This window comes from Cenococcum geophilum (genome assembly GCF_001692895.1).
Source record: "Cenococcum geophilum 1.58 unplaced genomic scaffold K441scaffold_17, whole genome shotgun sequence".
Classification (NCBI taxonomy): Eukaryota; Fungi; Ascomycota; class Dothideomycetes; order Gloniales; family Gloniaceae; genus Cenococcum; species Cenococcum geophilum.
The window spans coordinates 653,560-668,123 of NW_027137575.1; the positions used below are offsets into that span (position 1 = coordinate 653,560).

The window sequence follows — 14,564 nt, forward strand, 5'->3', positions numbered from 1 at the left end:
AATGTTTTGCCAAGCCAGAACGTAACCCCGAACCTAACGCAAGTCGAGTCCACTCACTTCAAAGAAGCTCCTTTAGTATCGACGACAACCGGCGCCACACAATCATTCTTCTACTACCATTACTTTTAATTGCTCAGCGAGTCACTTCGGGCAACTCTAGGAGCTCCGTGCGGTGAATATATCTCGCAACATTTCAGTCGACTGGCACGCCTCCTTTACTTATCACAAGCCCTCTGCAACAAGTCCTTATTGAATTTCGGTGTACTGATATTCTAGATCGACTTGCCTATAGAATTGAGCGATTCATTACCACTGAGCTTCTATTCTGATCGTACCTTCCCTTACCAAGCCACTTACGAGACCCTTCAATCACACGCAAATTGATATTTCAATCCACTACACTTTGGCAGCGCCGTATTGAACAATATCGAGTCGGCGCACCAGTTGGCCTCGAGATCATCTCCGAGTCGACCCGGAGGATGCATAATTCTGCGCCCTACAACACATTGGTGACTCCTGATCAGAAAGCACGCATGCGGGAAAAACTCGTGCAAGGACTCGAATACCAAACTTATCGCTATGTCCGCTCTTTAATAATATATTGGGAGAATGGAGATAAGGGTTTCAAAGAGGAGGGTAAGAGGCTGGGAAATTATTTGGAGTCTCGCCTTGGCCACAACGTTAAGGAGTTTGCAATACCGCGGGATTATGCATACTCTCACCTTTCAAGATTCATCGCAGATAACATAATTGAAACCAATGGAATCATGGAGAAGAGGAGGTGTCCTGCACTCATCATACTTCATTATGGTGGACATGGAGACCGAAATGATGATATCCATGGTGGAGAGAATGAGGAATCAGTTTGGGCAGAGTAGGTAACGAATTCATTGTGCAATTTAAGCCTGTGCTTACTTGACACAGACAAGAGAAAGGTGGCACAACTGTGGATTGGTTCAAAATTCAGGAGACCCTTCGAGACGCTAAATCTGATCTTCTGCTCCTCTTAGATTGCTGCTACGCTTTGCGAGCAAGTCAGAATCCTCTCACTCCACATTCTGGAGCCGACGCTGCGGTGTCGTATCACCTTTTGGCTGCGGCTTCTCATCATGAAGAAACGCCATTGCCTGGGCCTGGATCTTTCACAAATGCTCTTCTCAAGCAACTACGAAACCATTTTCCTGAAGATGATAATACACACAATGACTGCCTGACGGAAACACAGTTATTCCGAGAAATCAAGGAAACCAAAAACCCCAGCCTCCAAATCCAGCCCTGCCATCACCCTTTCACTGAAGGAACCATTCGTATAGGCCCTGTTGATCCATCAGGGAGTCAAGAAGCCAACTCTGACTATTCATCTGACAGTGATACGTTTACAATCAAAATTAAGATCCGTGATACCCTTACTGATGGTCAAAATGATCAACTCCTACGGTATCTAACGCTGGACCGTCCAGATTTCATCGAAAGTGTAAAATTGATGGATGAGGAGCCAAGGAAGATATCAAGGACAAACGCTCAACGCTCTAGTTCAACACATTTCAGCTCAATAGCCCGACAAGGGAATTCACGGTCAGGTCAGGGCGAATGTACTTCGAAGCGAGGTGGTCCTAGTCCAAGAGTTAATAGCGAATTGCAACGAAAAACTGTCGAATCAGAGGGTATTAGCAGCACCAAACCCGGCATTCAAAAGGTTAGGGTTCAGCAAGTCCATGGAGGCTATATCATTGAGATACCAACCGGGCTCGCAATCTTTTCGTGTCTATCCGGACTACTGATTTTTGTATTTCTCGCGTCATACGGCTTCCTGAAACTTTTGAAAACGTGAGGAATTGGATATTCACTATTTACGAGAGAAACATTCGAAGCTCAATTCTAGGTGAGCACTATACCTTGTTGTAGGAATTATTTGGATACCCGCTCACGTATTGACAAAAGTGGACCCACGATTAGCCTTTACGCTACCAAAGCCTTCCATTATTACCTTTACACGTACTCTTGACGAGTTCGATCCCGCATCGTCTCCGTCTAGTAAATGCTTCGAGTTACCTCAATATCATAAGACTTGATCAATCGCCTGGCAAAAGTAGGCAGCGTTCGACCCCAAACAATGATGCTCGCTCCATTTCATCACTATGTGGCGAGGCCCCAGGCATCGGATACTTGCTAGGTGTGCTAAATCTATCAGTATTCTAGATTGAGCAAAACAAGACGGAATTCAGGACGGCGATCCACACACTGCTACTATAATCACCTGGAATCCTCGAATGTTCACGATATATATTGAATATTTCTCGGGTTTTTCCACAACAAGGATACCTCGGCTAGACATGCCTCCTTTGTTTTTAATGTTTATACAGCCGATCATATAGTATTAGACTGTTCTAATTATACCTGTTGAAATTTCTTATTGTAAGTTATGTAACATGATTCGAAAATTTTCGGTAGAAATTTCATACGAGGTGGAGTTTATGAATTTTGACATGATCCCGGAACTTTATCACTACTCAGCGCGTGGATGCTCTTGCCAAAGTTCAGAACCCTTGTGCCAGGATTGGTTCCGGGTACGCGGAAGGTCAAAAGATTCAATTCTTTTCCAGTTGCATATTGCTCTCTTTCACTCTTTTGCCGCCTTCCCACTGCGAATTTCCATCCTCCTCACGCAATGTATAGGTACGGTCATTGGAATCAAACCTCTCAACAAGAAGGGGCCCTTTCAGAACCCGATTCACACTGACGAAGACTCTATCTCCAGTGCGGAATTTCCGGCCCTGTAGGTTATCAGCACTGTGTATAGGCCCGGAGCCTCATACGAAAGTCTCACGTTTGTGTACTCCTTGACTATCGGGCGGCTGGTAAGACTATAGTTTCTGTTTCCATGATTGTTTGGCTGCAGAAAAATCCGAATCAGTCTCCATTGAGCCTCAGTATCAGGACTACTACAAACTTGATTATACGACTGTACAGAGTCCATGTTCTGTGATTTCATAAAGCTTGTCTTGAAAACGAGGACGATTACCAATCTTGAGGGAGGAGCGAGTTTGAGCTTAAACTTGTCACGCGTGCAAGGACTTTCTGCGAGCGCACTCAGTTGTTCTAGCCTGACGGAGGCTTGATCTAGACGTTTTCGACCGGATGCCACGCTTTATGCATGTATACGATCTACCTTAACATCCATAGTTGGCCGGCCAGGAAGCCGATGATACTAAATGCGGATCATGCATATGCAACTCACAGTTTATCGCCCTATAAGCGAACTCCACACCCACACCACCCTAAATTTCGATTGCCTGCCAAGATAAATAGTTGCCTAATTCCTTCCTCCAACGAATAGGGGCCATGAACTTTGGGTTATGAAGAGCCTCTTTGGACATGTCTTCTTTCGCCCGAGCCTTCATCCAATGACCAAGGCGCAACTACCGTAGCCTTGCAGACACCCCTTGCGGAGCGGTGAGCTACAGGGCTTATTGTGTAATCCCATGACTGCAGGCTGATATGGATCCTGCATCTCCAGAAGCCTAAGGCACAGCATATACATGTAGGCCAAATAGTTCTCTCCGTCGTGGGATTGGTAATGCCCAGTCAGGGAATCCTAATCCTACTGCACCCAGAAGACCTGCACAATTTGCAGTAAAGGATACCATGGCAGATTCTGGAGACAGAAGCGGCGATGTTGAATCATTGCAGCGTAAGCAATAGCCCTATCATAGGAATCTCAATCAGGCCATAGCTGACGCATCCCACGGGCTACCAGTGGAGGACTTCCGCCCTGGCTACCCACGCTATGCAGCACTTCTCAGTGCAGATCCTGGTTACCACATATTTCGCCGGTTCACACGAGCCCGGCAGAGGCTTCTGTTGCTCAAGCAGGACGAGATATGCAGACTCGAAGAGTCCCTGGACAACATTGATGATAAAGATCCAAACTTAGTCTTTCTTGGATGTAGCCGGATTGATAATAATAAGGAACGTCAGGAGAATCTAAAAGACTTAAGCAAAGCTATGGCGGAGTATGGTATGTGAGACTAGGATCAGACGAAATCTTGTACCAAAGAATTATTCGCTTATTTTTGATATAGATGCTCTATTTGAGCATTCCCACCACGCATTCTCTCTTCAACAGGCAGCACCAAGGAACGTCAATAGTCTAAAGAACTGGACTGCCGGAACTGGCGACATCGGACGTCAGGAGACTGCGTACCTAAATAAGCGAGAAGATTTGGTAACGCTTGTTAGCTGTGAGGATGGCGCCATGGAACGCGTTGAATGGATTCTTGAAGACATATTGGCATGGTTCCATGATAGAGTAAGAATGGTGAATGCTTCCAAGGTTTCCCCATCTGGCCAGTGCATCGAACTTACTCATTACCTCTACTAGCGTTTCTGGGGCGTCGCAAAACGTAAGAAGCGGATGATGACAACTGACGAGCACGTGTTCTTCTTTGGTCCCCGACTAAAAAGCGCAAGTCGGGCTTTAATGGCTTGGCTAACTACACTCGTGCTGCTCGCTCCGGTCATCGTGTTGAATAGCTTATCTACAATGATAGGTCGGTTTGTGACGATTGTAATCGCAGCGGGAATATTCGTGTTCGCAGTTTCTTTTATTACGAAAGCGAAGACTTTGGATGTCTTTCTCTCCGGAGCAGCGTAAGTCTCTTTCTGTTTCCGAAATCAGGCTCGGTACTTCTCATACTGATTATCGCAGATATGCAGCGGTTCTTGTAGTCTTCACTTCGAATAACAATGGGTTATCCGCCGGTTAAGGTCCGCAGTTGTCTCCCAAACATCCTGTCGGATAATGGTCGACCCGGTCGGAAAACCAGAGCTTGTGAGTTACTCGAAGAGATAGAATTACCAAAGATAAATTTCATAAAACATATACAAGGCGCTAGAATGTCATGTAGATGATTCATCATAGACTGATAACCACTAGAGGCGGAGAAGTCTGATACTTTGCCGTTTCAGCCCCTCTTCATTGACTCCCGCACTATCACAGATGAGTTTCACTGGTTTTATCTTTCTATCGCAATTCAAGAAGTGCAAAAGTCACAGTCTACCATCAGTTAAAGCCCAGAGTCCTACTAAGAATGATGATTACTTCCAGAGGCGCTGAAATACGCTATTGTCCACCGGATTCAGGAAAGACTGGGAAAGATGTTAGCAAGGTTAAAGATATTAGGAATTTTTAATAATGGCCACAACATGGCCTTTATACAGCAGCACTTCTATCTTAGTTCAGTTTTCAGCGTCTTGGTGCTTCAACAATACACAAATAAATGGAAGATATCCCTTTGGAGTTTAACTATGTCTCCATTCTGGCACGAGCGCCAAGGAAAAAGGTTATCTTGAACAGCTCGCATCCACGCATATGAAACATGTTTCACTACCAATATATGGACTATCAAAAAAAAAAGCATATCTCGTAGAGGAAAATACCCAATAGATCTCTCTTGGCAGGTGCTTTCGGAAAATCTGGCTAATGTTTCATGTGCCTAAACGCCGGTATGTTTCTGCACTGGCACGAAGAGTTTCGAAGAGTTTGCAAAAGTGCTACGGCTTTAAGATCTTCAGGAGCGTGGGGCTGTCCAGATGTGGCGGAATTTAGCCGCACGGGATCGCCGAGAAGTGGTCGACTACCCCCTGCTGAGCAACTTTACCTGAACGACATCCCTATTCCATGATAAATTTCCAAAATTTGGAGGACATAGAGTTCTGATATATTGTGTATCAGTTCTACCGCTATGTAAATTAAACCAAAAAACCTAAATACATGCACAGCATCAGCTGTAGTAAATCTAAATTGGCTTTCATACAAGTACATAAACAAATTGATTCCGCGTGTCTTGTGGAACTAAATATGCAAGACTTTAGATATTGGTGGAGATAGCATTTTATCCCGGGTGAGACCATCATCTCCTCTATTTACACCTGCTGCGCGCTGTGGCACTGCAGCGCTTCATCCTAACGTCACATCCTGCACCTGAACAATGTCCAATCACAAGCGAATATGCTTTGCAGGCAAGTCATTTAACTAGACAGCACCGATACCTACAACCGTTTTTTGCATCTTTTAATTAGTACCAGCCATTATGCAGCCAGGATCGGGTGATATACGCAGTTGATTGGATTAAGAAGTCTACGGTCCAAGAGTGGACTTGTTACATGGACAGTCTCCTGCACGCTAATCACGGATGAACCAAGGGGCTGGAGGTGGTATGCAGTACGACACATATTGAGATGGCTGGTACCGCGCGCGACGCTGCAATACCTCTGCCGCTCCACTATGCCGCAATGAAAAAGGAATAACACACGATAAAGGAAACTTCGCAGCGCCAGAATGAGCGTAACAGTATCGCTGTTATAATAATAGCAGCGTATAAGTAGACGCCTATCATATTTTCACCTTTCGTTTTTTCTGCAGCCGTCGTATGCATGTTCGAAACCAAGGAACGCAAGAGGATGAAATCCCACGGGCATAACATGAAATCCTTCAAAAGTTCATAAATAATCAGTAGAAGTGCCCTTGTACCGCCCAGTTTCTCACAAACCCGCCTTATCTTTGACATACCAAGCACCAACCTAGCGCCAAAACTATAGCGAAAATGGGCACACGAAAAGAAGCACCTAACGCAGCCCCTGATGCAGCCACTAAGAATATTATCCTCAGAGGTTCCACAACAAAATTTTGTGGATGCGGCGGAGCAGATGATAACAGTTGTTAGGTTACTTCATTGGTTTGGTTCGGTTCAACCGAAATCTTAATAGTAACTAGTTCAACGATTTAATTGGCTTAATTTGGATCGGTTTTAAAGCTTCGGTGATAACCAGGTAACCAAGTAACCAATAAAACTTTATAGGTCTTGATCTAGTAAGGCTCTAATAAGGCTAAGTACTACCTACAAATTCTAAATATATGTATATTGGCTTATAAATGCAATTTAAAAGTAATATATTTTAAAATAGTATCGTTTAATCTGTATAATGCGTTAAAGTAGCCGTTTTAATCCAATTAACGCCTCTTTATTATGCTACCTTTATATAACTTCTTATTATACTATCTAAATCTCTATCTATATACTACTTTTATTATATTATCCTTTTAATTTTACTTTTCTTTATAGAGAGCTTTATTGCAATTACTAATTAGTAACTATATAGAGGCATTAATAGCTATATAAAAGGTAAGGCTCCTACTACTTTTTAAAAGTAAATTAATAGAAGCTCTAGTAAGAAATAATAGAAGCGTGCTAAGAAATCTAGAGATATAGCTAAAGTAGAGCCTCTTATCTATTATAAAGTTAAATTAAAATTTAAGCTAAAGGCTTTTATAAAGGCTCTATTAAAGCTAAAATTAATTAATCTTTATAGATAGTAATATTGTAAGATTACTAACATTACCGGCTAAAGATATAATAAGAAAATTTCCTTATATATATAGAGTGGGTCGTTAAAATCGGACTCTATCTATACTAAATGTCTTAGCCTATAAATTTACTAGTTTTTAGATTTAGTAGAGCTAATATAAAGACGTTGTATAGCGTACGGGTAGGAGTTAGTGGCTATTGAGGCGTTATAAGTAGTAAAATATTTTTATATAGAGTAAAATCTTAAAGGCTACTATAAACGGTACCCCTTTATAATAATTAACTACAATACTCTTATCCTAAGCCTACCTATATAATCCTTATAGCCACGAGTTAGATTTAGCGTCCCCTAACCCTTTAATCAAAGGCATTAAGACCTTTTATAATCGATAGATAAGCGGGAAAACGAATAAATATACCCTTTCTAACCCTTAGGACTATATGCGCCCGCGGAGAACAATAGGTTACTCGCCATTAATTGTATTGTATAATCCTACCTAGTAGCCTAAATAATAACCACGTGGGTTATCTCTTCTTCACGCACTGGCCCCCTTAAGAGAGGGCCTAACAACTAGGGCCTGAGCGGAAAAGATACCTAAAGTATATATATATCTCGCTCGCCTTTTAATATTAGAACGGCGCTGGTTAAGATAGAAACTCCCCTTACGCCTTCGATAAGCTCTAAGTGGCTAGGGAGTAAGGGAGGTTAGAGTACATATAGCGGATAATAGTTTAGAAGAAATAGTAGTAATAGGGATAGTTAATAGTAAGGCCGAACTAAGACGTAGTAGTGCTAATAAAGATCTAAAATCTATAGAAGTCTAAATGTAGCTATTAGGCAGCCCTAAGGGTTACTAGCTATATGCAGAGGTGGTTAAACTAAGGATTTTTTTATTCTATTAAGGTAGTTTATAAGGTTTCCCCTTTAATAAGTTACGGTTTCTTTTCCTATATAAGATTAATTTTCTCCTATATATAGAATAGCCTACGCACGCCTTATAGGAGAAATATAAGAAATATTATAAAAGAGTAAATAAGAGTAAATAAAGAGTAATAAGAGTATGAAGTTTTAGCTTTATAGTAATTTTAAGCGTTTTTCTAATCGCGATATATAAGGCTAAGTTTAGGATATTTAGCTTAAGCAATATAAAAGTAAGTATAGTAGCTTTATAGTAAAAAAAGTCGTAATTACTAAATTATTTTATATTAAGTAAAGCCTTTAATAAGCTTTATAGCTAAAAGTAGATTATATTTACACATTATATTAAATTAAACCTATATTAAATTAAACCTATAAAGTATTGATAATCCTTTTATTTATTAAAATAGCCTCTACTTCCTATAACTAGAATATATACTTTATCCTTAATAAATTAACTATATTACTAATAAGCGCGAAATATAATAAATGTTTAGCTTTATTAAATATATAGTTACTAATTCTTATAATTGCTTTAAAGTTAATAAGTATCTCTTATAATAAAGCCTTATAGGAAATACTATAGTAGACTTATTAATAGGCTAAGTATATAGGTAAATAGGAAGTTAATAACGTAAATATAACTAGTAGAGTAGGTTACCTAATAAATTAACTCTAATTATATTTTAAGATTTGCTATAAAGAAGAGAACCATCTAGGTAGGGACTGTGGTCCTTTAAGTATTTAATACTACGCCTAAGAAATGTACTAAATACGTTAGTACGTTAGTACGTCGGTATATCACGTCCCTATATTCTTACGTTCCCACGTTCTAAACTTATAACGTAACTAGCCACGTGACTTAGCTACCCTTTGTCCTATAACTCGATCGGTTCTAGCGCCTCCTATACTATCTCAACCAACCCATTTATATCTCTTCTTAGTAGTCGTACTACTGCCGATATAAGGTCCGTAATATCTCTTTTATTTTATTTTATATCTATTATAATATACTATATAAAATACTACGTATACAGCCTCTAGGCTATATCCTTAAAGGCTTTAAGAGAAAAGGAGTAGCTTCCTTTATAGATCCTAGTATAGTATTTTCCTTTATTCTTATTACTACTAATTATTTTTCTACTATTTTAGAATCTTTTCTTTTACTAGTCTCCCTATATAGGATAAAGAAGTATAAAAAGATTGTATTTTTCTTCTAGAAAGGCCCTTTTTAGCTATTTTATCTATTATGTCACGCGGGGATGCAGGTGTATGGTGGTGTAAGGACTCCATAAGGTGGAGCAGTTACGATGAGAATATATACAACAGGCAAAGCAATTACGTGATCTCAGGAAGCTCCCGTAGATGTCCACGTACCCCCCCTTACATTAAGATCTATCTATTGTCTAGTTGATCTAGTTTAACCGGTTCCGTAATCAGTTCGAGCTTCAAAATTATATTTTAGAGTAGCTTTGGTCTTGTTTTTAAAACCTAACCTAACCTTTGACATCAGCGGAGCCAGTGCTATTCGAGGAGGGATTGAACCCCGGAAGGCTGCCCCAAATAGCGCATACGGAAGAAACTCCGAAGCTACTAAGAAGGGAGAATGGGGAGCGGAGATTGAAGAACCGGTGTGAGAGGTAGGATACGGGCAGGAAGGTTTAGTATTTAGTGAAACGCTTAGCCAAGTTTGAAGCCGATGTATTTGGAAATCTTTGAATAGATCATGCGGTGTTGTAAAAGGTTGTTCTCCATAGCAATCATATTATTCTCTTTCTTACAAAAATGGTATATGATAGGGGTTTCACCAACATTGAAGCGGTTTACCAGAGGGGCATCTCTAAACTGTGTGCCGCGTAAGGTCATTCATAAGCGAAACACCTCGAGTTTCACTTTCCCGTTATTAGGATCCTTGAAACAAGGCGTAGACCGATCATGGATTACCGGGAGGGGGGGGTGCTAAGCCTCGGCTCGGACTGGATCTATGAACCGAATGGTGGGAAATATTATTGAAGGGGCCTACTATTGTCCGTTGAGGTCAATAAAGATTTTCTTAAAAGCGGAAAAATTAGGTGGGCCATGAGTTGAATGCTTTTGGGTATGTATAGGTACAAGAGGGTTGTAAATCCCAAAAAAGGTAGAGAAATATTGATTGGCAAACGTAAAACACTTTTATTTTCGTACATTATATCCACTTATTCAGGATTGTAGTCATAAATGTAAAGGTCCGTCAGGTTGGGATGCCTGCCCAAGGGAAAATGTAGCGAAATTCGAAAGAAATGCCACTATGACCGCACAATACCTGAGATATGTCAGTGCCATATACGAATTCATTTGTGAGAATAACGTACGTTGCGGTCGCCGCAAAAAGCTCGTGGTTCCTTGGTCTAGCAGTCAATGTCATCGCTGCAGGGAATAGAAAAATGAAAGTTACCACAAGAGCAATCTTGGATTTGTTGCTGCAAGGAATAGCAAAGAGGACACAGACGGGTATACCAGTCAACGTGACTGCTAGTGCTGTCACAATAATTCGACCAAGATATGTTACTCTAGGCTTGTCGAGAAGTCGGACATTCAGAACTTGAGTTTTCGCTTTTTGCGCTTCAGTTGAGAACAGAGACTACGTAAAGTCAACAAATCAAAAACTCAGGAGTATTGTGGCACAAGTTAATCTAAATACCTTTACACCTTTGACAGGAGAGTTGCATATCATCTTCTCAAGCGTCGCGTGAAACGGAGAGTCCTGTTCCTTAGCTAAGATGATAAAATCGTCCTTGGGATTGAGGAAGGCTGTTTCAGACCGCACAATCGGCTTTTCGTTCCACAGATAGTTAACGATGCTCCTGTAGTTACGCTTCGTAGGTTTTTGCATTGACATTGATCTACGTTCCCGCTCTAGGAGGTTGTCTGTGATCGTCAGGCCTGTTGTAACTACATGCCAATTGGTACTACCAAGCTGCTCACCATAATGCTCCAGCCTCCGGTCAATCTCATCGATCAATACTTGCCGGTGCGATTCCTGATCCCACTGATCTTTTCTTATTGACTGTATCCTGTGTTTCTTCTCTCTACTGTCAACTCCGTCAATCTCATTTAGGCGTTCTTCTAATTTCGCTAGCTCCTGCTGTCTGTGAAGAAGAATTCGATTTCGTAAGGTTCCGAATCGCCGGTAAACACGGAAATTATCATCACTGTTTACGAACGCTGCGAACTGTGGATAGCCTTCTGCGTAGCTATCGACTAAAACTTATTAAGTTTCCGTAATATAGATGGGTGGATAATGATATTACCGACTTGACTCGAATTCCAGGCCGTCGTACCGGCCGTCTGGCCAGCTATCGCGGCTCCGTAGCCAGTCTAATAACCATCCAGTAAAGGAGAAGTAATGCATGAAGTTAAAGCCCCTTGAAGACTGCGAGGGAATAGAACTTGAGCTTAAGCCTGACCCTGAGAGTTTGAGTATTGTGATAAAATAAAAACCTTGAAGGAATGTCCGTACTTCCTTGCTCGGGTGTGGGCACGCTTCCAGCGGACGCAGAGCTAGGAGAGGTGTTGAGGCTAGAATTTTGGCTAGTTGCATTATCATCTGACTCTACATCCAGTACCATGGCCCCTATTTGCTTTGACCTCTTTCTGTAGATAGGTAGGTAGGTAGGAAGAGTCTTTTTGGGACCTTTTCGTGCCCGCCGCGAGACTGTCATCGTAGAGGTCAGCAAACCGCGAAATAATTTGACATGATTTCCACATACTGGAGGCCTCGAAGTATGCTGAAATATCAACACAGGAGGCTTAACGTATACCAATATCGTTGTTGTCGCTCCACGATTGAGAGTTGGCTTAACATGTATGGGGCCAGCGCAAGAGAGCTTTGCAGCAAGGCAACTTAGAACCTCCCTTGCCTTTTTTAAAAGACGAATGAAAGCTGCATAGAATGGCAAGGCTAGGGATGGCATGGGGGTGCGTGCGCGTACGCCCTGTGCTGAAGATATGACATTCTAGATACAGTTGTTTCAGACAAAGCCCCGCGAGCGATGCGGTTTCTCCGCTGGTGACTGCAGAAGGGCTTGCGAATCATATGCATGCTCGCCTCTCTAATGGACGCCCGGGTTTCAGTCGGAGCCGGACACGGAGGCACGGTTACAATACCTTGTTTTAAAAGCAAAGCGATATCACCAGGAATCACTATTCAGCCTTAGAGGCAATTAATTGTCATCACAGCAATGGGTTAACCGTGGCAGCGTCATTAAGGGCATGGATTCTGCAGGCGAGCTCTAGTCTTGGCAAGGACGGCAGACGCACTCGACTAGCATGCCATTATTTTCTTTTTCACCATAAGATCAAAGGAAGAATGAAAGTCTCCAAATAGTTAATAATCCTGTAACTCAATAAACCGCGCTTCGAAATAGACACTTGAAAAATCTATAGAAACTTATTTTGTAAGATCCAAGTACATAAAGGGGGGGGGTAATCGCTGTGCTCGGGGCTAAGACGAAAACGATTAGAGGATCTTCTAAGGGGAATCTGGGCGTAGCGTTTCTACAGCCAAACTACCGTTTCCTCACCTATTTTAGCAATATCTGGTGAGTATACTTTGACTCTGCATGATTAGGTGAAAGTGGATTTTACCTTTGGAGTCGTATGACAATTTGTAATATCTATCGTATTTTTGGCACCATATTCGCTCCGAAGCGGATCCCCTTGATGTGGGGTAGTACTGGCCTGCCTGCTGTGCTTTTGGCTGTCCCACCGTCGCGTAGTTGCCAGCTGGTGTACCGTATTGTCGTGGAGTAACATCAGTGCAAGGTGGGCTTCCTCTCGTGAATTGAAAATGCGATTCTGGGGGTTTTTGCGTTGTATATGAGTACGAGGAGGTTGGATCAATATCATAAATGTTACCTGTGGTCATGGAAGGTCCATAAACTGAAAGGGGCGTTAATAGCCATTTAGTCTTGTAAGCAAACCCAAGTTCTCACCTGTAGGTTGGCTGGAACCAAATGGGCACTTTGCATTCACGGGATTATTGCTTGTCGCGGTCATGGCTTTTTCATCAGGCCACTTTTGTGATACTATTTAGCTTCTAGAAAAGGGCTGTGAGTTGAGGGAATGTACCGTCGACGGGGCCGAGGTTTTTGGTGGCACATCACCATACTGAGGCCACTGCATTGAATTAGCTATAATTCCAATTTGGCGTGTTTTAAACCCACTTACATCAGGTTTCGGAGGTTGAGGCCTTCTTTTCGAACTTTGGCTCTGTTGCGGGCTAGCCATGAAGACGCGGTTTGTGAAGTTACTTCCTTTGAGTCGCAGTGTGGAAGCGTGAAGAAGTTTGGCCTGATGATACCATTCTTGTGTCCGACGTTGTAAGAGTTGGTAACTTTAGTTCACTATGGGTTACACGAGGGACTTCGTATGAAATATAGCCTTAAATGGTCAGCGTGTTCTAAGATTTGAGGCAGTCACGCAGCTCAAGGCTGTTTTGATGTATACCTCTCTATGGGTGTAGACCGGAATATCCAGCTCAGGCGGAGCTAGACTTGCGAGCATCGATAGGGACCAACAAAAACCCACAGATATCGCAGAGCCTCCGAATTAATGGTTGATTTCGGGTATAGACAGATTCTGTTCATCTGATGAGGCGATGGGTAAGGCTGTGTATCACTATGCTGCTTTTGAGCATACCTAGCTGTCGCCTGTCGCCTTATTTTCTAAACACACCTTGATCTAAACCAAATAAATCGGAGTGTGGAGATTTCGACATGGGGGGGAGTTGCGGGCGCAAAAGAAAAGCTGGGATAGGTGTAAGTAATACCAATGAGAATGGTTTCGACTCCCAAAGCACGCCACGTTCTGTAGCACAGGGCTGAACGGGATCAAAGCATCGGCTTGTTCTCAAGGCCCCTAATAGAAGGCATTCTGTAGCGTTACGACAGCGCACTGTCTATAGTGTGAATACAATCCTCCAGGTCAATGGCAAGTCACCCACTATGGCATGGTGGGCTGCACAAACTCTCTCGGTAACCAATCATGATCGCCACAAAACATTCCCGCATCAACGGTCGGGCAGCAAGACGTCCTGACACGCACGAGGTTGATCGCGAGTGCTGGAGATCAAGGCTGACGGGATGCGGTATCTCCAATAATTCGTCCATTGTCACTAAAATGGCCGCCTCATTCTGCAGTCTCTCGGCAAAGATCTAGGCAGATATTGACAGGGAAGAAAGCAGGAAGAGGCAGTGCAATATGCCTCATGCGCATAGGTCCAATGCTTACATAGTCAT

The 14,564-nt window shown here is 42.4% G+C and overlaps 4 protein-coding genes across 4 annotated transcripts; 2 read left to right on the plus strand and 2 right to left on the minus strand.

Moving 5' to 3' along the window:
* Positions 1-405: 405 nt before the first annotated feature.
* Positions 406-2,160, plus strand: K441DRAFT_78066 (uncharacterized protein). The gene is made up of 3 exons (XM_067654446.1): positions 406-878; positions 925-1,882; positions 1,942-2,160. The coding sequence occupies exons 1-2, from the start codon at positions 760-762 to the stop codon at positions 1,829-1,831; spliced, it is 1,026 nt and encodes a 341-aa protein (XP_067504780.1). The 5' UTR covers positions 406-759; the 3' UTR covers positions 1,832-1,882; positions 1,942-2,160.
* Positions 2,161-3,645: 1,485 nt separating this feature from the next.
* K441DRAFT_705113 (uncharacterized protein) lies at positions 3,646-4,767 on the plus strand (the record flags this gene model as incomplete). The annotated part of the gene is made up of 5 exons (XM_067653570.1): positions 3,646-3,691; positions 3,734-4,018; positions 4,083-4,318; positions 4,382-4,650; positions 4,709-4,767. The coding sequence occupies 5 exons, from the start codon at positions 3,646-3,648 to the stop codon at positions 4,764-4,766; spliced, it is 894 nt and encodes a 297-aa protein (XP_067504781.1).
* Positions 4,768-10,358: 5,591 nt separating this feature from the next.
* On the minus strand, positions 10,359-12,300 carry K441DRAFT_658679 (uncharacterized protein). The gene is made up of 7 exons (XM_067648397.1): positions 12,036-12,300; positions 11,786-11,980; positions 11,581-11,727; positions 11,251-11,526; positions 10,967-11,193; positions 10,638-10,906; positions 10,359-10,588 (listed from the first exon to the last, which is right to left on the minus strand). The coding sequence occupies exons 2-7, from the start codon at positions 11,892-11,894 to the stop codon at positions 10,498-10,500; spliced, it is 1,119 nt and encodes a 372-aa protein (XP_067504782.1). The 5' UTR covers positions 11,895-11,980; positions 12,036-12,300; the 3' UTR covers positions 10,359-10,497.
* A 352-nt stretch (positions 12,301-12,652) lies between these two features.
* Positions 12,653-13,605, minus strand: K441DRAFT_717236 (uncharacterized protein; the record flags this gene model as incomplete). The annotated part of the gene is made up of 5 exons (XM_067653989.1): positions 13,495-13,605; positions 13,396-13,443; positions 13,260-13,341; positions 12,913-13,206; positions 12,653-12,705 (listed from the first exon to the last, which is right to left on the minus strand). Exons 1-5 carry the CDS (start codon positions 13,552-13,554, stop codon positions 12,653-12,655), a joined length of 537 nt encoding a protein of 178 aa, XP_067504783.1. The 5' UTR covers positions 13,555-13,605.
* Between the last annotated feature and the right edge of the window lie 959 nt (positions 13,606-14,564).

Coding starts and splice junctions, on each gene's coding strand:
- K441DRAFT_658679 (XM_067648397.1), bottom strand. CDS start 11,894: ATGGTACTGGATGTAGAGTCAGATGATAATGCAACTAGCCAAAATTCT. Junction 11,728..11,785: donor GCCCACACCCGAGCAAGGAA/GTACGGACATTC, acceptor TCTCAGGGTCAG/GCTTAAGCTCAAGTTCTATT. Junction 10,589..10,637: donor CTTTTTGCGGCGACCGCAAC/GTACGTTATTCT, acceptor GACATATCTCAG/GTATTGTGCGGTCATAGTGG.
- K441DRAFT_78066 (XM_067654446.1), top strand. CDS start 760: ATGGAATCATGGAGAAGAGGAGGTGTCCTGCACTCATCATACTTCATT. Junction 879..924: donor AATCAGTTTGGGCAGAGTAG/GTAACGAATTCA, acceptor TACTTGACACAG/ACAAGAGAAAGGTGGCACAA.